Genomic DNA, 24,839 nt, shown 5'->3' with positions numbered 1-24,839 from the left:
TCAGTCACATCAGTTAATGTCCGGTGAAGTCTGCACAACTTAGTGCCTCAGGACCTTGTTATATCCTATGCTGTAAGCTGAACAAATGTTAATCAGCCTAGTGTTATTTAGCTTAGTGGAGCAGTCACATGGTAAGACAAAAATCCTACTCTGACTATGCTTTATCTGCACAGCTGTGACTTGCCACCAAAAGCTTAGTAAGTAGGGGCAGGGCTAGGAGCAAGATCTGCTCATTGCTTCTGGCAGGCAAAGAGTGGATCAGGCCCCTTGGAGGTGAGGCAGAACTTGGCCAGTGGGGTGCAGGGCAGCAGGCACTGCCTGGGCTCTGGAGAAAAAAAGACTGGGCCCCTCAGAGCTCAGAGCATTCTGGGATCCTGGAGGACTTCAACTTGGGTGGAATAGCTGGCCACATGGTAATGGAATAGAAACAAAATTCGGGAGATCAGAGATCATCCTGGAGTGGTGGAACTATAAGCCAGATAATGAGTGCTTTAAGCCACTTAAAAGGTGTTCACATGCAGCCACTCCAAGGGTTAAGAGCTCCAGAAGCTATCTGAACTTACCATGTAACAAGTCCCTAAGCATGGGCTAGTGATGCTTCCTGAGTCGGGGGGGGGGGAAGGGAATCCCCCACCCCAGCAGCTGATCACTAACCTGGAGGGGGGGAAAGATGTCCCCCAGCAGCTGACTGATAACCCCGGAAGTACTGGCAGCAAAACCAAAAGTGCGGGTGGCAAAGCTGGAAGTGCCACTGGCACTTCTCTCAGTGCCCCCACTCCCTGGCTGATGCCAATCTCAGGGGGGACACGTACTCCCCCATGCTACCCCTATGTGTCACCTATGGCTCTAAGTATCATGTTACTGCAGTCAGGTGATTGGCCTATATGTGCATGGCTTGCACTAGATATTATTGACATAGGTGTGATCTCAACAACTAACGTCCCCCAAATGTCTTCACACTATATTACTTGAAAAACTTTCTAATGGGAGCCTGCTTTTTAGTACTTCATGCAGGAAATGCCTGTTGGAAGACACTGCCCAGCATCTTAAGAAGAAAAAGTGCATGCCTGTGTTTAGGGAGAGGAAAAGAAAGGCAGATAGGTTGTTAATAACAAACTGGAAGGTCTTTAGTTTTCCTTTCAGAAAAATAAAGTTCACATATGCATAATAGCATTCTGCAGCCCTCTACTTCTAGCCTACCTCACCTTATAGGACAACAGTCTCCTATCTCCATTGTCAAATATCACACAGATTGCCAACCTGTACAGCTCTGGTTTCACTATGCATCTGTCTTACACAGGGGCATTCATGCTACGTCATGCTAAGTCTTTCATCTATCATCCCCTTCGCAGTGCCACATGCTTCAAACAGCACACTCCCTCATAGGCAACTCCTTCAACAGGTGGGGAATTGCAGCTTGGAGCTGCCTAAAGACACTGATACTCACAAAGATAACTAGGCACCTCACATTTTTGGAGCATTGCTTAGATGATGGGCTAAGCTGCCTACCCTGGATGCCAGCTGTGGTCTCCTGCCTGTACTTGATGCCCTGTCACTGCCCTCTGTTCTCACCTCCTCTTGATCCAAAACTCTCCCCTCCAGTCTGGTGCCAAGTGAGTGCACTGTGGCACCCACCCTAGCTCCAAGGGGAACACTCTCAGGGTCTCTACCCAGCAGCTACTCTCCCAGTTTTGGCCACAAGCAAGCATTTGCAATTCTACAGCCTGGCCACTCCACAGGCGGGAGGGGGAAAAGGACACTGGGCAGGGTCTTGGGTAGGAAGGGGAGAAGGACACTGCACTCCAGGGAGACAGAGCAGGTCAGGCGAGTTGCATGCACAGACACAAACATGACTTTGAACACAGACATTTTTATTAGCACAAGCCTGCATAGGTTGACAATGCATACAGCTCTGCTTTGCACATAGGCAGGCTGCTGGGTAGCACAGATATGTCAGCAGCTGGTCAGATGCACACAGAGAGGTACACTGCTGATCAGTTTCCTAAGTAGGCAGATTCAAAAGAAGGCTATTTACATGCATAGAACCAATGCCAGTTCTACTGTACTTTGGGCTCATGATATGTGGATGGTAAACTGCCCCTCCACTGCCCAGAGAGAGAGAATGCACAGTCACTTCTTACTGGATAGGTAGCCCCAGCCTTTGCTTCAAGTACCTTTTAAAGGGGGCCTGCCTCCAGTTTGTGCACTGCTGGTAAGGCAAACTGCAAAGCAGAATTGATAGCGGAAGTTGAGCCAGCTCTAAGGAGGTATAGAGGGTACCATGGCAGACCTGCATGACAGAAGCTGCAGGTCACTAATGATTTTATGGTCCAGTACCTGGAAGAGTTAATGGGACAAGAGGTTCTCCAGAACACCCTGACTGAGCATGACTGCCTGGGGGGGAAGAGCTACAGCAGTAGGTGTATGTGGTGAGAGGCCAGACATGGACTACAGAGTCCATTCAGAAAAAGCTGGATGGGCCTGAAGCAGTGGACAAATATGTACCTCCAGAAAGGAATGCAAGAAGTGTGGGAGGTGCTCTGCCTGGGAGGCCTTTATTTGGCACATCATGCCCTTTTTGTGTCCAGTGACCTCCAAAGTCATTGTTACAGTGCCAGTGGATTGATGCTTTGTGTCTAACCACCATGACATGAAGTAGGTACAACAGGAGCCTGACAATGGCCTCCTGCCTAAATTGCAAACATGGGAATGGAGAAGAGGGCCCAGAGTATGAGGGGGCTGGGGAAGACCTGTGGGGTCTCCCTATGTGAGGCAAGGCCCTGGGGTCACATGCACATGTGTTCAGGGCCATCCCTGGGGGGCGGCGGGCGACTGCCCTGGGCCCTGAGCACTGGAGGGCCCCATGGAGCCAGGCAGAGCTGCCGCCAGCTTCACATCTGGCCACTCAGCACCCTTCCCCCATCACTGAATCTGCTGCTGGCTTCCTCACATCCAGGGGTGGGGCCCTGCACAGGCTGATTTGCCCCGGGCCCCGCATCCTGCTCGGGTCATCTCTAGTCATGTTTCACAGTTTGACAGCCTATGGTCCCCCTACCCTGTTTCCTCCCACCTACAACTCCTAAGAAAGTATCAGTGTCACACCTCCAAAAATCTCAAAAGGGGGCACATATCCATCTGGTTAGGGTGCAATCTGCTGGAGGATCTACCGCTGGTGCCTAGGGAGTAAACTAGTATTTCTTTTTACTTCATAGCCAGCTTGGAGAAGCATAACTCCAGGCCTTTGGCCCAACGCCCTGCTCAATCATCATCCCCTCAACTGTCCCCATAATAGGGCTAGTGTGGTCTCAGGAGGCAATACCCCCAAACCCTCACCACCAGATACAGAGAGGGTGAGAGCCAAAGACAGTCACCCTGTTGCAGGGCTGTCAGTTGGGGGAATGGAGGGCAGGCTCTGGGCTAGGGAACCATATTGGTTGCATATTGTCAGAGTCCTCCTTGGCCTCCGAGCACCCAAGTCTGCAGCCAGGGCTCTCCAGGGTTGGGATGGCACTTCCTCCCTGAGGTAACTACACTTTGTTCTTCAACTCAGCCAGTAGGACATGCAGGCCGTAGGCTGGGGAGGGTGAGATCACATATCATATTGCCTGGGCTGGGGAGAGGAGACGTGATGTTACCTGCACTGAGAGCAATCTCAAACATGTCCAAGGTCACGTGGGCCAGGCTAGCCCAGAAGCAGACAGCAGAGCAGAGTACTGAGATGTTGGCCTCACTCCATGGCATAGCAAGGTCATTACTGCAGTGGTTACAGCCTCCTTGCAGTTTGTGAAGGAAGCCCCTAAAGGCCTGCCATGGGGTTACCCACAGCTGGTACTCACTCGCCCCCACAGCCAGATACATCGACTGCAGCTGAGAGCGTGTCCCTGACTCCTGACATCCCTGGAACACTCCCACTGCTGAGTCTCCATCTGTACTTTTCTGTCTCCTGGAGCCCTCCCAACCATCACTTCCTAGATCAGTAGCAGCTGCAAGGTGATGGATGCCCATCTCCAGTAATGGGCAGGAAGGCACAGCACAGTCAGGTCTCTACAGAGTCTCTGGTTGAGATATCTGCTGGGGGCCCCTCTGCAGCCCCATAGGGTCCCCACCCTACATTACTGGCACCTCAACACAGGCACATCACTGCTGCCCAGCAAAAAGATTTTTGGGGGAGCCATGCTTCCCTGGCTACAAACCAGGTGTTTCACCCACCCTTTCAGGGAAGTATGTCTGCACCAACAGCAAGTCCTGGCTGCACCCAAAGGAGAGTCTTGCTGAAAGCTCAGGATCCACCATTTCTCCACAGTGAAAGTCCATTCGTAGGAGATATCAGACAGCTTTCCCCATCCTGAATGGGGGTAGCTGTGGCAGGGCTATCTGTGGTAGGGAGAGGACTCATGAAAAAGCCTTCCCTGCTGCCTCCTCACACTATTGCCAGGACCTGCTACACCATGCCTGGCAGAGTTGTCACAGTGATGCACTGCCTTCTGCTTCATGTTTGGTCTACTCCCCTGGACCACACTGTTTTTCCTCCTCCTCCTGGCTTTTCTATCCCTTTGACCATGTCCAACCCCTCTGGGAAAGGAAAGTCATTTTGACAGGCTTGTGGTTGCAGGGTGGCCATGATGCCCCCTGGTGGCCTTGCAGCCCCTTCCCAGCTTAGACTCTAATGTCACTCTCCCTAGATTGCTTTCCTGCCATGCCTTGTTCTTATTATTAAAGATCAATTAAGGGAGGGTGCCCACAGGCCTTAGAGTGAGCCTTAATCCTAACAATTCCCTACCGGGTATCTTCTGAGCCCTTACTAGCCTCAATCCAGCACTCAGGCCTGATAGGTCCCTCTCAGCCTGAGAGGGCACCTCTAGCCTTAAGTGCAAATTATGTCCTTTCCTCCCCCACACCATGCCCCAGGCCTCACAGTTGTTATCACTACAATGTGCAGTTCACACACTTGGCCTTTTTTGGCACTTAGACTCCCAGTCTGGTTTACACCTCTCACTCTGGGCTCCCAGACCCCCAGTCTCAAGCACAGCCCCTCTCAGACTCATGGACCCTCATACAGCCCTTGGCCTGTCTCTGGGCCCATGGGCCCACTGCTCCAATGGTCTTGTCAGTCCCTGACTCCTGAACCTCCAGGTACCATACTCAGGTACTCCCCCTGTCTTTGGACCTTCTTGGGTCTCACTCTCTCTGTCAGCCCTGCTTGTCCCTGGGCCCTCTGGTCACACTTCCTGGGTCCCTACTTCATGGATCCCTGGATCCCTACTATCTAGGCCTTTCTGCCACTAGCTGAACCCCACTCTCAGACCCTGCTGGGCTGCTTGCCCTCAAAGTAAGACTTGCCAGCCCTTGCAGAGCTTCAGGCTAAACTTCTAGGACAACTTAATAATAAATACCTGCCCTTTGGCAGGTACTCAAGCCTACCCTAGGCTTAAAATAAAACAGGGCCACCTGCCTGTATAACCAAGCCCTGCTCTGGCCCAAGTACCTTCTCTTCTTCCCTGTATTGCAGAGTTTCTGATTCAGAGCCACTGCCAGTTCAGGAGCCCTGCTGCTTTGCTATCAGGAGCGCCTTACCCCATAGCTACTAAGGAAAAACTAAATGACTGGTGCAGGTTCTGGATGTGTATAGTTCAAGCCTGAGTCCTCTTCCAGTCAGGCAAGTCCACCTGCAAGCAGTCTCCCAAGGTGCTTGCTTCCTTGAAGGAGCAGGCACATCCCAGTGCCCTGCTAGAGTCATATTATTTGGCAATGCTGTGTAGAATAGAACATGCCATGAAAATCCTGCTTACCCTGTCAGTGCTGTACTGTAATGTGTCACCAGATTCGTGACGGCAGTGGCAAAGCCCCTGAGGAGGCCTATGGCATGCTTGACAATGGATCAGGTGTGCAGTTATATTACAGCTTGCCTTGCCCTCAAGATGCACCTGCCGGGTAAGGATACATGCTTGGAGGTATAGGTGCAGTCACTTGCAAAGACACAAACTGGCCATGAGAACAGGGCACAGTCTGTCCTGATGGCACCTCTGTGGCCCAGCACTACTGTTCCAGTGGCCAAGAGCCCATGAGCATGAGGTCCTGGCAGCCACAGCAGGGGTCTGAGAGAGAGAGAGGAACTTACCCACAAGCCAGCCAGGTGAAAACGCCTGTGTCACTTGCTGGATACATGTCTAGCATTGCTTGGATTGATAGGTCTCAGGTCTTCCTGTGCACCACGATACTATGTAATGCGCGCTGTTCTGGAGTTCCGGCTCATGGGATATAATGCTCTCTGGCCTCCTCCCACCTAGTGCTCCCTCAAAACTCCCACACTCTCTCGCCTGGTACTCTTCATCCCATAACTGCCATTGTCTAGCTGCACCTCCTGCATAATGCAGGCTATAAGACTTCCATTAATTAATTCCTGTTTTCAATAGCTTTGCTTATGTGGAACAGGGGTGGGTGATTATTTGGGCTGGAGGGCTCCTTACTGAGTTTTGGTGAGCTGTTAAGGACTGTATATGTACACATGTGCACATGCACACACAGAGGCACTCACATAGTCACAGATGCACACACATGCACAAGCACACGTGCGCATGCTCTCTGGCCCCTGTCAATGCAAGAGATCATAATTAATGATAACAAGCAATGACTTCTTAACTGTCACCCCCAAATTCAGATACAGCTAAACCTAACAAACAAAGCTGGGTATTTTTTTCCCCTAACAGAATGAAAAAAGTGATTTCAGTTAGCCTCAAACTATTAATGAATTCAGACTGAATTTTTCTGAGTCAGATTGGAAGACAAGGAAGATTACCCCAATACCTTTTACCTGGTTGCTCAGTGGTTAATGAATTGACCCAGGATGAGGGAGACTCAGGTTTGATATCTCTGCCTCTTTTGTGCTTGGGGGAGTCTCATCTCTATTCTCCCATCTTCTTGGGAAGTGTCCTAATGATCTTTACCCCACTTCTTCCTCAGCCAAATTAACCACTCCAAATTCTTGCTTACCTCACCTGTCAGTGGCAATGGTGAGCAGAGGCTGCAGTAGAGACAAGACAGCATGGAGCACAGACAACTGGAGTGGAGGTCAGTGAATAGCACCTGCTGAATTACAAGGGGTGGTCTGCCCTTAGTGAAAGGTTGCCAACCCCTGGATTCTGCTGTGGGCCTCTCTTAATCTCTTCTGTTTTGATGTGTAAAAATGACTTAAATAGCTTTTAAGCAAGAGAAAAAAAGAATGACTCTCTAGCCTGTTGGTTTGCATACCCATTTGGGAGGTAAGTCTCAACATCAATAATTATTTAAGTGTTTTACTCAAAGTTGAACAGCCCGAGTAAGAAAGATTGTTTCCTTCGATTTTATTGCAAGTTCTCTGAATGCATTTTGAACATGTAGAACATTTTTTCAGCTTTTTGCCTTGCTAAGAACATCCTTATTTTGGGTTAATTTAAATAAACCATGTTATGATTTTTTTTTGGCCTAGTAACCATATTAAAAAAAAATCACATATTCTTCTGTGGTTCAGTGGAAGAGAGGAAGCCCTGGGTTCTGGCTTCTAATGGACTGCTGTGACCTCAGCTTTTATTTTTAAGTCAGGGTTTAATAATGAACAGTTTTAATGTATGGCATTATTGTCCTAAGGCAGAAAGAACTAGAACAAAAGAATAAGAAGGGAATAAGAGTATTTACCCCTTCTCCCTGCCCCCCCCTTGCTGCAAAGCCCAGGTCACTTTCAGGAGTTAACATCTAGACTGAATTTAGTAAGAGAAAATATACAGGAGTTAGACTGCTGTTCTGCCAGATACGGATAAAAACCAGAATTTGTGTGAAAGATGCCACTGTCCTTTGTGCTGGACAAAGATTATCATGTGGCTAAAACTAAATTATGGAGATTTGCATTTAATAAGTTGATGCAGGCAGCCAGCCAGCTGGGAGGTAGCCAAAAGACACCAAGAGGCTATAATCAATCTACTTGGCAATGTCCACACACATAATTATGAACTGCTTAGCTATCGTTTTAGAAAAATTAAGCTACCTGTGGCCACATTTTCATAAATGCCTGAGACATATTTGGTTTACCCAAAGATAAGGTACAAACAACATTGTCATCCAGGGTCTTTAGAAGAAATCAGTATGGATGCAAGCCTAGTTTACATATTCAAACACATTTTTAACAGAAAATCTAGGAATTTAATGCTGACCCTACAAGTCTTCACCCATGTAAGTAGATTTCTCTGCAGTTCATGCTAAGGCAAGGGTGAGCAAAATAGTAGATCTGGCTTGTGGCTGGACTCCAGCATCCCTTGCCTTTGTTGTTCCAGGAGACCCCAGGAGTGGTGAGGCCATGACAGCATAGAGCCAGGGACTCCATGGAGACCAGTCCACGCGGTGCACTGGCTGGGCATGTGGCTGGGCAAGGAGCTGCTCCAGGGCTGGGGCTGGGATCTTGTGGCAGTGACAGCGTGGGCCAGAGCCAGGGCACAGCCACGATCTGCTGCCCCTGGGGCATGCAGGCAGTGGACTGTGGCTGGAGCAGCTCCCTGCCAGTGCACCGCTTGGGCTGACCTCCAGAGCGACGCAAGCAGAGGCTTCTGGGAAGTGGAGTCTGCCATAGGCCCAATCCGGCCCATGGACTGGACTTTGTCCACCTCTGATGTAAGTTGTTAGAAGGTTATCATGCCAAAGATTTTGAATACAAGCTAAAAATGCCCTAACATTTCAAAGCTCCCCAAAATCATAAGTGGGGAAAGCAATGTGTAGTCACAGGCCCCAAAGGCCACCCTTGGTATTCATTTTTAAACTTTGGCATTTCTTGACTTTCCAGTTTGTATCTGCTCAACCTAAATATTAAATTGCATCTTTTATATAACTCACAAACTGTTAAGTAACTATATAAAGAATGAAAGATACAGTTCAGCTTTTCAAACAACCAGAACACGGGGACCTGCTTTTTTAGCAATTTCCCCTGTGGCATTTCCCACCCCCCCCATCTCATTTAGTAGATTGTAGCATAGCGTGACTGAATTTTTCTCCTTCTCCATATTCCTGTTTGAAGAGCATACAGCTCAGACAGAGTGGACACAACAGACAGAGGGGCACTTGTGCACACTGAGAATATGCTTCCAGCTGAAAAGCTTGGCTTCTGTTCAATATGCAGTAATAGCAAATACAGGAAGACTTCTAGCAGTCATCTGCACCCTTGGGCATGCCCCAAATCCTGTGGGCCAGGGGAAACTCTAGGAGGTAATTATCGACTTTGATTTTCGCTAACATAGCAGAGGCTATTTCATGGGCATTTTCTCCAGAGCTGCTGTGTTGCTAACTGAGCTGGGCAAACCTCTCTGGAGGATTTGACAACTGAAATAATTTTGTTTTGAATAACAACAACAAAAATCCCCACAAAACCAAATTTCTGGAAAATGTTTTTTTTTTCCAGATTAAAACAAACAAATGGCTAGTTATGAACATGTTCAAAAAGACATGTAACTACAATCATTTCTACACACCTACAACATTCAACTCTATTGCTCTTAGTTTAAAATGCATTAGATCCAAAAATCTAAAACTCAGACAAAAGAAATCTGTCCACAAGATAATTTTGTATGTATTCATCTCATTTTAAAACAGTGAGCCTAGACCCTGTAGCACTTCCTGACAAGATTTCTACAAAAGCTGAGAAGCTGGACAGGAAAATAGTAGGATGGGAAAGTTTCTGATAAAATTTATGTTTACCTGGCCCCCTAGGATAAATTTGATAATATTACTCAGTTAAAGGTTCATGTGTCAATGCATGCTACATTACCACATAACCTATTTGCGAACAGATCTTCCAGTTCATTTCTCCTTCAGATCTTCCTGTGTATTCAAACATCCCATATTAGCAGAACAAATAGCCTTTAAAAAACTACCCATTAGCTGGCTGCTTGTAAGCAAAATATCATTTCAGGCCTGTTGCAAGCCCAGTTCTTCTGATCTGTCTGCACACATACAGTTTCTAATTTATAGACATTTAAGGTAAGAGTTTAAATCATTTTCAAGAGATTTGCAATTAGCACGATCATGTTTAGAGGACAATTTGAGTTAAATAGTGTGGCTTGGGAGCTATTTGAAGCAACTTGGTAAGTTTTAACAGTTCAGAAATATTTTTGTTTCCAGGAGTTAAGGTGGGACATTCTTTTCAGCTCAGTGAAGATAAGCATGAGCTTTAGGGCATATGAAAAAAAACAAGTAATTTATGCTCGCAGCCTTTCAAAAAGACCAGGCTTATTTAATATGCCTCCTTCCCAGTTCTTATGTCACCAGTTTAATATATTAGCACTGGAGCACAGCATTTTAAGTATATATATGGCATTCCAAGGTAAGTGAAAGCCACCAGACTTGGCAATACTTTAAAACAGAGGTTAGCAATGTTTTCTGGCAGTGGGCTCTAATGGCCCAGCTCGGGTCTAGTTGGGTTGGCACTGGGACTCGGTGGCCTATAGTGTGGCACAGACAAATCTCTTCACCACCCAGTCGCCTGGTTGACCAGCTTCCTGGCTTTGAATGGCAGAGTGCATGAGAAGCCCCCTGTTGCTAAACACTTTTCAAGCCTGATCTCCACAGGCCAAATACATTGGCTCTATGAGTCAGATGTGGCTCATGGGCTGTAAATTGCTAACTACTGCTCTAAAAAAAAAGGGACTGTCCCATACTTTGGTCTTCTTTCTGAATTTGACTAGTACTGAGGAAAAACTGGCACTGTGCAGCTAGTAAAGTGTATCACAGTATAAAACTGTAAGTCTTCCTGTATTTTGAAGTAGTTTCACAATGAGCACTTGTGGAAGAAAAACAGTTTTGATTAACTTGCATCATACAGATATACTGGTTGCTATGCAATATTCAGATTCAAAGATACTAAAAAGTTAAGAAACTTTTGGAGGACTTGCCCACTTCCCTAGAGGTTAGGGACTAGCAAGCTTGATTGCTATGTCCTGCTTAGCCTGAAGGCATTTGAATCCATATTTCTCAGTTTCCAGGAGAGTGCCTGGAATGAAAAAACTACAAGCTTATCATTTTGAAGCTGGGCCGCTGGATAGAGTGCAAGAGTCAGGGGCCAGAAAGTGAACACATAGTAGGGTGCTGGATTCTGTAGTCCAGAATGGAGGGCACGACTCTGGAGGGGAGGGAATTCTGCATTCTGGTGTCTGTACTCAATGTTATTTATGCATTTTGCATTAATAATAGGACAAAATGAAAATGCCTTATTGGGAACAGTAGAGAGAACTTAAGTCTTCCACTGCCTGGGCTGGTGCCGTAACCATTAGGTACTGGACAAAATGTAAGAACAAGGAGTGCCTCCTTCATGCATTTTGGATTCTGAGATAATGGAAGCATATACTATAACACTTTGAGTCAAATGCATGAGAGGTGGAAGATCATACACTTTCCAAATGAGTGCCTGTAGGCAACTTTTTGCTCTGTGTGTGTTCTGGGCTGCCCATTAACAAAGTGGGATTGCTATTCACTTTTCAAGGTAGACTAATGTAGCTTTCCTGAAGCAAGCCACTTTTTGATGGGAAGTGGACCTGTAGATTTAGATATCTAGTAGGCAGAGTAGGATCTAGGCCTTAGTCTTCTCCCAGGAAGAATAAAACAAAAAAAGTTTTAGTTTTTAGTCTTAGAAGTAGAGCTCATTTTCTGTATATCTTAGAAATTTACTGCTTTAACTTGAGTAATTGTGGCCTCCTACCATGGAATTTTAATGGGATTTTTCCTGAGTCTACATCATTACTACAGACCTGCATTCTTTCTTAGGCATGTTTCATACCTTAGAATAGGTTAGATTTCAAAGTGCCATTATCTTACTCTTTATGCCAACAACTCACTTAACAATCCATCTATCCCCATGTCAATTTAAATTCTTCTTTCAAAATAATATTGTTCTTGATATTCAGTTGTATACAGTAGTTTCAAGCTATGCCCCTACGTTCTTGATATTGGCAAAGGGTATTCTGAAAATAATTCTGTAGTGTTGTCAACAATTTTGAAGGCACTTTTAGTTTAGGACCTAAACAAATAGATCTAACACACTTTTGAAGACTGATGAAGGAACATGAGCTTCACTGCCAGTTATGTGGAGTTGGCTTTTGAAAAGTGACCTTAGTGATTTCAGTAGGTGCGTCTACACATGCACTTTAGTGCACATTAGCCTATTTAATGTGCATTAAAGCATCACAAAAAAACCATGCACTTTTGCTAATGCACCTTTTTCTGGTACCTAACAATGGAGGTACTAAATTTAATACACATTAGCAAAAGTACATTAATGAAAATGTAGACACATCCAGTGCTATTTACATGATGTCCAATTCTTGTTTACCTCTTGTTTTGCATAGCTACCTTCAGTTCTTTTGCCCATGTGTAAATGGCTACAGAAGAAAACTAGGGCTTTTTATTGTCACCCCCCTGTATTCCTCAGATTTAGCTTCAGTATTGTTATAGCTCTCAGAATGGGAAGAGAGCATGCTATCTTATATATTTTATTCAAAGTTATTGTAAAATTTCTGGTTTATATTTTTATATTTGGGGTAGATGCCAATCCTGAGCTTAATGGATTGATTTCCATATTAAATTAACTTGGATCCAACTGATTTTACACAACAAAAGCTTAGTTATTTCAAAATGGTTGAAAACAACTGTTATGTATTTGAACATAGACCTTTTTTTCCCATCATTAGAGATACAGAATGAAACCCTACAATTGGTCTCAGACAGAAAGGAACATTAAAGACAACCACCACACAATTTAATACAAACAGTCCTGAACAAGAGAGGCCCAAGACTTAATTATAGATGAGATGCTGCAATTTGGAACAGAGGTACATTGCCAGAGTTAAGCATAAACATTTATATAACACCTGCATATAGTATGTTGAAATTCAACTGAGGATGCCCCCGCTGTCATCTTCATTCACCCATTTTTAAAAACAAACTTACTGGGTTGAGAAATAATATATTGGTTATTTGCAATAAGAGAAATGCATGCTTCTTAACTCATGTTGTTATTTTTATTTTATTTTTTTGGTGCACTAAATCCCAAACCTTCTGAGATGTCAAATGCCTACTACCTACAGATACGTTAACTAGGAACCAGAATATTGTATTTGGATAGGAATTTCTGCTGATTAGATTTTAAATATTCAAGTTTCTTATATATTTCACTGTTGAATACAGTAAGAAGGATTTTCAAAGCTTCCTTTTACCTATTAAACAACACTGTAAATCCACATGTCCCATTTCAGTTTTAAGTTTGATCACAGGCTTATTTTGAGGCCATCCATGTTCTAGTTAAGCTTTTTGTTCTAGGGCCTAGGCTCTTAAGTTAATGTACCTTAGTGTAAGCATATAAATAAAAAATAATACTCCTACTGAGCTATTATGGCCCTGACACTTCTACTGATTAAAACACATACGATCTGCAGTATGAAAAGGGCTTGGATCTTCTGGCTGTCTAGCTTTTTTGTAGCAACTCAGAGATTTTTTTTATTTTGCCCAGCTGTGCTGTGGTGGCAGAAAGTCCACCAATGGTAGGAGTGCAGCCTTGCAAGACACTTTGAGCCACTGGAGCTGAACTGCTGAGGGATGGGGGCAGGGTGGGAGGGAGACTGGAGCTATCTGTAGAGTGGATGGGCCAGAATGGCAGCCAGTTTCATTAATTTAGTGCATCCCTACAGCAGCCCCAGAGGAGTCTTCTGTTCCCTGGTGGAGGTATACACCACCATTTGCTTTCTCCTATGGACTGGTGACCTCCCCCAGTAGGATTGAATCTAGATGATTTTTTAACTAGCCTTAGTCATAGATCTCCTTCCAAGATCTCCTTCCTGCAGCAGATTAAGGGTGGATACGAATAAGTAGAGGTCTACTGAACTTAAGGAGGCAGTTGGTCGATTTCATGGGCAGACCATGCCTGGCAGCCATTTTCATGGATGAAGTGTAGTGCCCCCCTCATGTCTCTGATTGGCTGAGAGGCCTTGGTGGCTCCACCCTCTGCCACTGATTGGTGAAGAAGGCTACTCATCATACCACTAACTGGTGGAGAAGGGCAGAGCCACATGACAGGCAGACCTCTCAGCCAGTCAGTGGCAAGAAGCTGGGGCAGCAGCCATCTAGCCTGCAACCCTTCCCCCCGGCAGGCTGCATGACCGAGGCCATAGCGGCCATGAAGACTTCTGGCTCCCACTAATGAGTCAGCCTTTTAGGTTCAGTCATTTTTCCCTCTGGGGATTTCATGGAAATTGCCCAATTTCATGATTTCCGTGAAATCTGCAAAATCACAATTTGAGTAGCTCCCTTAGAATACGGCTCATATCATCCAAAATTCTCTCTATTTGAATACTGGCTCTTCAACATCTGGCTCTGACTTTATTTATTTATTTAGCTTTCAAATTTTCCCAGTCTGCTGGAGAGATCAAAGAGAGCTGCGCCCCCTTGCTTCAGAGAAAAAGGAAAAATCCGTCTATACCTATCTGACTATGGGGTACAATTCCTTCCTAATCCCAAATGTGGTGATCAAAAATAACGATCAGAGATCATAAAAGTTAAAGCTGCTAGAGTCCTATTTAGGCCAGCTGAGCTAGAGTTGTATTTCCTTCTGGTCATCTAAGGGACAGTTTTTAGTCACATAAATGGTGGTTTTGGTGTTTACATGCAGGTAGGAATTCATTTTCCACAAATGTGTAACCCTAAATGCAGAGGCAATTGTACACATGTGTACCTGAGCATGAGCCTTGGAAGAGAAGCGGAGGATGACTCCCCCTGACATTTTAGCTGTAGTAAATGAATGATAAGTACACATGCCTAGGAAGGTGAAGACTCTAGGTACACCATTGCCTAGATTGGGTTTGAACATGCTGATTTCCTTGCACAATGCTTAAACCACCATGCCACAGGTCAGGTATTACACTGTCCTATCTCCAGCATTTCTTTTCAAAATGAATCATTGTACCTTGCTTTTAATAGTCTTTTCATAAAATTGAGGGTACCATAGTGGAGAAATATCTGCTGAACTAGGAGCAAGGCTCCAAGGTAGAACCCCAGTCCTATTCTCTTTCATAGCAGTAGCCAGCTCACTAAGCCAGAAACTCTCTGGTTTGCTTGTGTCCTTCTCTTACATATTTCTCACAAACCTCCCTCCCTTTGCTACCCAAGGAGGCAGCTTCATAAGGAGAACTGGAGAAAGGCCTGGATAATGCCAGACCTGCGGTATGGTTGTTAGGTTACAGAGCTAAGAAGTCGAAGAGCTGCAGCTTCAACACCCCCTCTAAGTGGGGCTTAGAACCTGAGTTTCCCACTTCTCAGAGAAGTCCCCTGGCCACTTAGACAAAACGGGGGCTAAAAATTGGAAAGTTCACTTTTTTCCTCCATTTAACATCTGTTAGTCCTGGATTTGGGGCCACCTGCATTTTCAGGACATGGATGTAAGTATGCATCCAAAAAGGTGTGCTATTTGTATGTTAGTACCAAAACTGACACTTGGGGTGTGTGTAGATGAAATGGAGGCCCTAAATTGAAGCGGTGCGTTTTTAAAAACACCGCTTCAATTTAAGGCCAAGTAAACCCTGTGTCATGCACACACCCATGCACTTACCTGCTTCTCTGGTGGCGGAGAGGGGAGGGCAAGCTGCTGGTGGGTGGAGCAGTCCCTGGGCTGCAGGGGAGAGGCTGGTACTTCCATCCATGGCAGTGGCAGTTCCTCCCCAGATAGCACCCACCCACAGGCACCCGACTTGTGTGGTCCTAGGGGGCACCACAGCCACAGAAGGAAGCACCAGTACCTCAGGCAGGCAGGCAGGATCCAGGAAAGAAAAAGATTGCTGCTTTTTTATTTCTTGGGTGGAGCCTTCCTTCCCAGGCTGCTACCAGGCTGCCTGCACAGGCTTCCTGCAGAACCCCTGAGCTGTACAGAGCCCCGTGCTTTGCTCCATGGCCAGAAGGCAGCAAACTAAAACTTCTCAAGTTTTAGTTTGCTGCGCCCCAAATCATTCAAGGTGCATTACTCTGCTGAATTTGCTACAGCAACTGGAATCACTGTGCAATACACTGCTGACGCATCCAAACACCAAACACCAACACCATTAAAGTGGTGCAAAAGCATTTAACCCACTTTAAAGTGTCATGCACACATGCCCCTTGTTTCATCTATACACGCCCATAAATGCTGAAAAAACTGCCATTTTAATGACCACAGAGAAACAGGATCCCACCACCGGGTCCATTTGGCTACAAGTTCAGGTCTTTTTACATTATATTCATCAGATTTTTGTCCAATTCAGTGTTAAGATCACTAGCAATGCATTTCCACCATGTTCCTTTTTCAAGCATACTAAACTTTAAAAAAATAGAAAGTAGGCTTAGATGGACAGGGCTTTTCCCACACTTAATCAAGTTTATGCTACTATAAAAAAATCTGGGACATTATCTGCAATAAATATTGTTGCTAGAATAGCTGACAATAAACCCACCATTTTAACAGTACCTACTCATAGCTAGATTGAATATGATCAAGTTGTACAAATAGATGGGCACTGGTAACCACCCTGGAAGTTATCCAAAGGAAACTTAACTCTTCAGAACTGGAATTTTCAAATATGTATCATGGAGCATTAGTATTCACAACAATAAGATCTGTTGCCTTTAAGTTTCATAAGTAAATTTGATATTTAACAGCATCAAGACTCTTTATACAAGGGAGATGAGAACAGAGGTAGAAGAGTCCTCTAAGGGTGCATCCCCATGAGCACACACTCTGGCTACCAGCCAGGCTCCAAGTGGCTGGCTTGGTGCTGCTGCTGCCCTGGGGAGATTCCAAAGGACCCAGGTAAGGCTGCTGAGGCCAGCCCAGGTGCTGGCCCCAGCCTCTCCTACTCCACCTAGGACAATTTCCTGTGCACCACAGTGCACATGCAGGGGTGTCCTGGGGGACAAATAGCAGTGGCACAAATATGTGCCGCTGCTATTTGTCTTGCAGGGAACATGCCCCCCCGCATGTATGTGCTTGTGGGGACATGCTCTAAATTTTCACATTTAAGTTGCTTTCACTTGTGGGCTATGTAGAATGAGCTTATAGAATGGGGGCAAAGTAGTGTTGTGACAACATGTCTCTCTCATTCTTCCTTTTTCCCGGGGATCCTCTACCTGCATGAGAAATGGAAACCCAACCTCATGGCAGTTCTAGTCTATTACTCCTCCTACCTTAGAGAGAAAGATGGCTGAGGCTTGGAAAAGGCTATGCCATTATGACATTTAGTACATTTGTGACAGTATTAAGATGTGGGAAAGGGATCAAAGGGAGCATACAGAACAGGCAAGGTTCTTTGAATAAATGTGATATCTTTTATTAGATTAACTAAATAGTTGGAAAAATTGTTCTTTACAAATTTTCGGGCACAAACATCCTTCTTCAGGCATGGGGAGAATCAGCGGTTGTTTTGTGTTCTCTTGGATGAAATAGAAGCCTAAATACAAAATCCAGGTCTGTGAAAATGCAGATGCGTGATAGGGAGGATCAGGGAGACAATAGGTGTGAGATACGTAGGTGGGGGTGGGTAAAGGGGGAATGTTGACCTGGTGACAGAATGTAGTTGGTAAAATGTAGAGAGGTTACCTAGAGTCATCAGGTAGCAGATAAGTTTCAATGTGCCATAAATCCAATGTTAGTGTTTAGTCTATGATTTTGTGTATCCCGTAGATTTATAAAGTGAAGTTTGTAGGCTCATCTACAAAAGGTGTTTTGTAAATTCCCTTTGAGGATTAGAATTAACGGTGTGTGATTTATGGGGATTTTCTTTTTGTACTACAGCAATTCTTTACCTGGTATCCAGGTAGCTCGTTCAAAAGTGTGATCTCTCTCTCTGGAGGAGTATCCTTGTTGAGTGAAAGTCCTTTTGAGATTTGTGAGGTGACTATCATGGGTGGTCTCTTCAGTGCAAATTCGGTGGTATTGGAGGGGTTGGCTCTATATTACAGTTTTCTTGGTGAGTTTAGGGCGATTGCTATTCTGTGCAGATAAGTATATTAATAGGCTTCTTGTATGTGGTGGCCTGTATTTTGCCGTTCTGGATAGTGATCAAAGTGTCTAAAAAGGAAGTACTGGTGCTGGAGTATTCAACAGATAGTCTGATGGAGGGGTGATGATTATTGAATTTGTGATGGAAAGCAGTCAGATCTGATCTTGATCTCTGATCCTTACTGCCATGATTTGCATATTGTCTTCTATTCCATCCAGGAGAGCACAAAACAGCAGCAGAATCTCCTTATGCCTGAAGAAGTGTTTCTGTGCCCAAAAGCTTGGAAAAAACACTTTTTCCAACTATTTAGTTGGTCTAATAAAAGATATCACATTTACCCAAAGAACCTTGTCTGCCTGTGTCCTTAGATCAACATGGCTACAACTAACACCCCTTTATACAGAACAGAGAGATTCCAGAGAGATTCCACCAATTATACCTTTACCAGTTAATAAACATGCATGAACCTTGAGCAGTTCTGCAAAATGAGTAACTCATGTTTCAGTAGCAGTATTTTATACCCAAAGTGAAGTATATAGGCCTGCATAATATGGCAGTGGGGACTCTGACATACAGTTTAGTGAAATGAAGAAGATTCTTTTGAAAAATAATTTTATAGATTTAAGACTCAATCTCCCTTGTCCAGTTCTTTATTTAGAAAGAGAAAAATGGCAATATGTGCTGTTCTCCACTAAAGTGGTGCTTTGCCAATTGTAAAAGTCAAATTCCAATATCATCTTTTGATCTTAGACTACAGAATACAGCAATGATACGACAACAAAATAGCAAAACTTAGTACTATATAGTTCCCATTTCTGATTGGCCTCTTCCTCACTGAAAGTATAGCTAATGAGTTTTGAAACATTTCTTGTGGATTAGAGAAAAATAAATGCTAAACAACATAAACAGGAAAAGTGTCTTGACTGTAAAATTTCAGTTTTTCAGTCTCACGTTTCTTTACCTAGATACCTTTAGGTTTAGATCAGTTATTTCCATTGTTACAACTTTTTCCTTCTATAATACAAGTCCAGGAAAAGGAAATAATAATTTAGTAAAATTCTTAGGAAGGAAAAAATAAGGTCTGATTTTTGGCAGCACGGTTTTGAGAGAAGTTCATTTGTTCTCAGCAGCTGGCAGTTTTTGCTCTCAGTGTTTACCTGTGTTAGATGTGGAACCAAAAAGACTGCATGACATACCATGAGCAGCTGCAACAACAGCACCAACAAAAGCAACATGTGTTGTTGGGCCTTTGGTTTCCAGGTGCTTGAGACACAGCAGATGTTCCTTCATTTTGTGACTGCTGTCTTTTTCTCATTTCAGCTACTTCAGTACCCAAGTGGCTATAAGAACACAGACATAAGAGATTTATAGCATTACTACACTCAAACATGAAGTACAATCACATTTTCTACATTCTTTATGTTGAACCTCAAAAACTTTTAGCCACAAAGACACATGATCATGATTCTATCTATAAGTCTACTGTGATATAAGCAGTTTGATAAAGTACTGCATATCAGTGACATTCTTATGCTTCCACTGCCTTAAAGTCACACCTTTTCTTATCACTTTGACTGGAATAAAAAATGCTTGCTAGCTTTGTGACACTGGGACATGCCTCAGAGCTTGCATAGCACTTGGTAGAGCTTAGAATATCATTTACAATGAAACTATCACAATCTTTTCTTTTTCACTGAAAATCGTAAGACAGTAATTCATATAAAACATGAGCCTGAGTTTTACTTTTGTTACTCCAAATCAGTACTAACTTCACTAGTCAGAGATGGATGCTAAAACTGATGCAAGTAAAAATTCACTGTCAGAGAAAATAATTATTATCATAATTTAAATTTCATCCCCCGGACAGCTATTTTTTGTGAATTCAAAGAGCCATAAATGCTTTTCCTCTCAGGTTTTGGAACTACTCTGGATTTAAAAAGTTTTTCCACCCCTCATCAAACATTATTTCTCAGATTTTGTTAGGCCAAGTTATTTTTCCTTCCAGTGATCTGTAATACCCAGCTGGAATGGATATCCTGGGCATTAGCTGCAGAAGAGAATAACTTCAATGATAAGACACATTTATTTTAGAAGTGTTGAGATGGCATTTCTTTCATTTGCACACCAAATTATAGCATTCAGTTTGCATGCACCCAAGCAGAAACAGTCTGCATTTGGATTTAAATTGCTTCTTTCTAAAGTCCCTGAAGTATTTGCAATGCTACATTCCATAACAGTAGCTACTGAAGTCCATGGATATATCTGCTCACATTCTCCATCATGGGCACTACTCTTTGGCACCATAAAGCCCCACTAAACAACCTGGGGCTGGTGTTATTTCAGGTTTTCATCCTCCATTCCACGCATTAGACTCTTAGGACATGCTGATATTGCTTCCATGGTGGGCTCAGGAGCCCCACTGTGGATGAAACTCCCCCTTGATCTTACCCTGCTCATGCCAAATGCTGCAAAAAGGAAATCAATATAGTGCCTTTAAAGCAACTCTGGCTATACAGGAAAAACCAAAATGGAGGCTGAGAGCCTGGCAGCAGAAGTGGGTGCCCACTAGGGCTGTGCAAAATTTCACCAGCCATTTTGAATTGACACTGTTTTGACTCATTTTGAGCTTGAAACAGCAAAATTAAATTGAAATGAAGGGCTTCAAAATAGCCTCAAAATAAAATGAGGCTAGCTGAAACATTTAAAAAGGTGTGAAATGTTTTGAGTTTCAAAGCAGCCAGAAGCCAGGTGGTGGGAGACGGGAGAATCAGGGCTGCACTCCCAACACCTTCACAGTCCTATATGGCTCAACCAGGAGTGCAGCCCTGGCTCTCCCCACCTCCCACAGCCAGGCTGCGGGAAGCTGATCGCAGCGCAGGGGAAGGGAACTGAGTTCCTTTCCTCAGCCTGACCATAGGCCTGGGGAGGGGAACTGAGTGATTGGGGTCGGTTCCCTTCCCCAGTCCCAGGTGGCAGCACCCAGCTTCCCTCCCTCATCTGGTAGGCAGATGGGGGCCCACAGCCCCAGGAGGACTGGCACAGCCCCTGCAGCCCTCCTGGGGTTGTGGGCCCCCATCTGCTTGCTGGATAAGAGACGCTGTTTTGAGCTTCCCCATTTCAGTGAATAGGTGAAACGTTGAAACACTGTTTCGATGAAGCGAAATACAAATTGAAATAGAAAGGTGTTGTTTTGCACAGCCCTAGTGTCCACCATGAACTAGGTACTTGACACTTTTTCAAGCAGTAGTTCACATTCACTGACTATGCATGATGTGCTTCACTGCAGTACTCCCTAGCATGGCCAGGAGCAGTGTGGAAATGCTTGTACACCTTCCAAGAAGAAGTTAATAAAGGAATACTATTTACACTGTTATTATATACAAGTGGCCTAATCAAATAAAAAAAAAAGTGGGATCATATTCAAGAATGACATATTTAATCATAAGGCACTGTATACAAACCAGAACTATGGCTTCCACTGCTTGGGTATGAACTACGAGAGTGATCTACCCTTTGTGAAGACTCACACTAATGCTACTGATGCTATTTCTCATGTTTGTATTTGTCATAGTTTATAGAAGGCCACAGATGTAAGCAAAGAGGACTGAAGATTTAAATGATGTGTTTTTTGTAAGACATTGACAGTTACAGTAAAGATTTTCACCTTTTAGTCAACCCCAAGCATAGGTAATTGACTGGATATTTTGACACAGCTGAGAGGAGTACCTTTATTTTTATGCTAGCATTGCATTTGGTTTATTATTCATGGAAGGTGAGGGGAAATGCCATCAGTCTGATCTATAAGGTCCCTTCCAGCCCCCAACATCTATGAAACTATGAAACATGATGACATGCAGGTCAGACATCTGACAGTCACTTTTTCTGAATGGCATACAGGGACAACTCTCTTAATGTAAGTTGCAGTTAGACTACTTCACACTCAGGGCCAGCCTGTCCTATCCTGCAAAACCTGTGGCTACAGGAGACCCCCTGCATCCAGCCATTTGGCATCCCCCACCACTGCCAGCTTCACATTTAGCCGCTCGCCACCTTCTTTGGACACTTAGCCCTCCCCGTTCCCATGCCTTCTTCGTGTCGGGGGGCCCCAAAACAATTTCTTTCGGGAGGCCCCCAAAAATTGTGGGCTGGCCCTGTTCACAGTTAAAAGCATTTGCTTTATTATACACATACTTTATGCCCAGAAAGACATAATGGATCACATCTGAGGAATTTAAACTCCAAACGGTTTGAACTGGGAGAACGTCTATTCACCTGGGCACCCCAAGAGAAGACAAGGTCTAAACAGTCACAAGCTGCTGGGAGATTGTTTTAGATTGGACATAAGGAAAAACTTTTTTACCACCTGAGTCTCCGGAGTCTGGAATAGACTCTCCCCGGAAGTGGTGCAAGCACCTACTTTGGAAAACTTCAAGAAATGCCTTGGATGCTTATCTTGCTGGTGTGATCTGATCCCAGCTGACTTCCTGCCTTTTGGGAAGGGGGCTGGACCCGATGATCTCACAAGGTCCCTTCCAGTCCTAATATCTACGAAATCTTATAAAATGAAGAGATGATATGTCCAAAACCTTGAGTTGTGCCTGTTGAAGCCTGCACAGTGGCTAAGATTTGAGTAGGGACATACAAAACAGATTTTTTTTCCACATAGAAAGTAAGTACATTTCACTCAGACATAAATGCTATAAACATTTTGGATATCACTACACACAATTTATTAGTCCCTCAGAACACCAAGAAAAGATTCAACAAGGGAAATGCCCTCCCCCCAAATGACAGGTTCAACAAATGACAGATTCAACAAGACAAATCCTGTAGTTGGGGTGGAATAACCTAATGAAAAAACACAGATTGGGGAATGACTGGCTAGGCTGCAGTACTGCACAGAAGCACCTGGGGGTTACGATGGACCACAAGCTCAATATGAGCACAGAAGCATCACTTGCAAAGTGACTACGCTTAATTCAGCACTAGTGGGGCTTCACCAGGACTACTCATCACCTATACACGAGTATGGAGTCTGTTCCAATGTGCTGGAATTCCAGTGTGTCAGAGCAGACTCAATTAATAGAGTTTGCTGGAGCATGGTAATTACTCCCCATGCTTAAAAATGGTGGTAGAGACACTTTATCTAAAGCTTGAATGAGCTTTAGTTCAAGCACCCCCATCACGATTTAAAAGCATGGTGACCCTAATACAAGAGACACGGCAGCACTTTAATTAGTGCAGCTCTTGGAGTTGCTCTGATTAAAGCACCACCTCCTGCACTCCTAGAGAACAGTGCCCACTGTGTCCAGTTTTGGGGCACTTCAAAAAGGACATGGACTGTTTGGAAGGAGTCCAGTGTAGGGCAACAACAATCACAAGAGGCCTTTGAGGCAAGATTTCTGAAGAAATAACTAGGGTTATTTCTCCTCGAGAAGAGAAGACTGAGGGCAGGATTTGCTAATTTTCAGATACTCAAAGGTTGATTGTAGAGAGGGTGGAGATGGGTTTTTCTCTATGGCTGTAGGGAACAGGACTAGGACCAATGGCCTCAAGTTGCAGCAGGGGAAATTTAGGCTGGAGTGAGAGGATATTTCTGACTATGAGGGTGGTCAAGCTACCTAGAGAAGGTGTAAAACCTCCATGCTTGGAAACTTTCAAAAGCAAGTTAAACAGAAACTTGGCCACAATGGTTTAGCCGGGGATGATCCTGCCTTAAGCAGGAGGCTGGCCTAGATTACCTCGTGAAGCCCCTTCCTGGCTTTACTCTCCTATGATCCTGTGAACACACATCAAAGTGTTTTCAGGATCAGTCTTTGGCAATAAAGAAATATTGGATATTATCACACAGGGTTAAATTATAAGAATGAAAAGTATCTATATACCATATTTACTTGAATATAAGATATTTTCCCCTCCCAATTGGCTTAAGAAAGAAAAAGCCTCTTACCTTATATTCACATATGGAAAAACCTCATTAAACACCTTGTCTATCATTAAATTGCTGCCAAAAACAGCATGTGCTCAGTAATGGAAACCAGCTATGAAGATGATTAAATTCAACCAGCAACAAGCATGACTAGAAAAAGCCTCTTACCTTATATTCACATATGGAAAAACCTCATTAAACACCTTGTCTATCATTAAATTGCTGCCAAAAACAGCATGTGCGCAGTTATGGAAACCAACTATGAAATTGATTGAATGCAGCCCACACTGAGCATACCTGTAAACTGCATGGCCCATACTGGGCAAACATATTGATGGGAACCTTTCTCCTCATCTCCTTCTCCCTTGCAAAAGACTGCTCCTCCTCTATGGGCCCCCATCTTTCCCTACCCATCTGGCCTAATATTTTTCCCTGCCTCATCTGCTTCCTCTTCCCTCATCTCTGCTTCCTGCAGTCCTATTCCCCTCCTCCCTGTCTGTCTGCTTTCTCCTGCCATACGCTCTCCATCCTGTCTTCCTCTGATTGCATTTGTGGATGGTTTGGGACTGGTATGGAAAACATGACTCAATTCTCTGGAAAAATGACACTGCTGTTCTTTCTTACACTCTCACCCCATAACCCTTTTCCCCACATGCCATGCAAATTTCATATGGGAAGCCCATTGCCACATGCCTCTCCACCTTGCACCTCAGATAGCTTCAGCTTTCCACAGTAAATAATCAGTCTTTTGTGGGGCCCTAAGGTGATTCCTGGAGGCAGGTTTCATACCCCGGCTGCCCCTACTGAGTCCACCCAGAGGAATACCGAGGCTCTCCAGGCCCTAATCCACATCCTTTCTGGGCCTCAGACCTTATCTATGTTCT

At 44.4% G+C, this 24,839-nt stretch overlaps 1 protein-coding gene across 1 annotated transcript in view; it reads right to left on the bottom strand.

Moving 5' to 3' along the window:
• RGS17 (regulator of G-protein signaling 17) overlaps positions 1–24,839 on the bottom strand; it is a 116,060-nt gene that overhangs the window by 16,367 nt on the left and 74,854 nt on the right. Inside the window, exon 2 of the mRNA XM_019550059.1 lies at positions 19,223–19,366. Within this exon, the coding sequence (XP_019405604.1) occupies positions 19,223–19,341 (119 nt within the window). The 5' untranslated portion in view covers positions 19,342–19,366. The remainder of the gene's footprint in view (positions 1–19,222; positions 19,367–24,839) is intronic.

Source organism: Crocodylus porosus, unplaced genomic scaffold, assembly GCF_001723895.1.
Source record: "Crocodylus porosus isolate Cpor-Errol unplaced genomic scaffold, CroPor_comp1, whole genome shotgun sequence".
NCBI classification, from domain to species: Eukaryota; Metazoa; Chordata; order Crocodylia; family Crocodylidae; genus Crocodylus; species Crocodylus porosus.
Note: the sequence above shows the minus strand (reverse complement) of the source record. Positions and strands in the feature narration are given on the sequence as shown.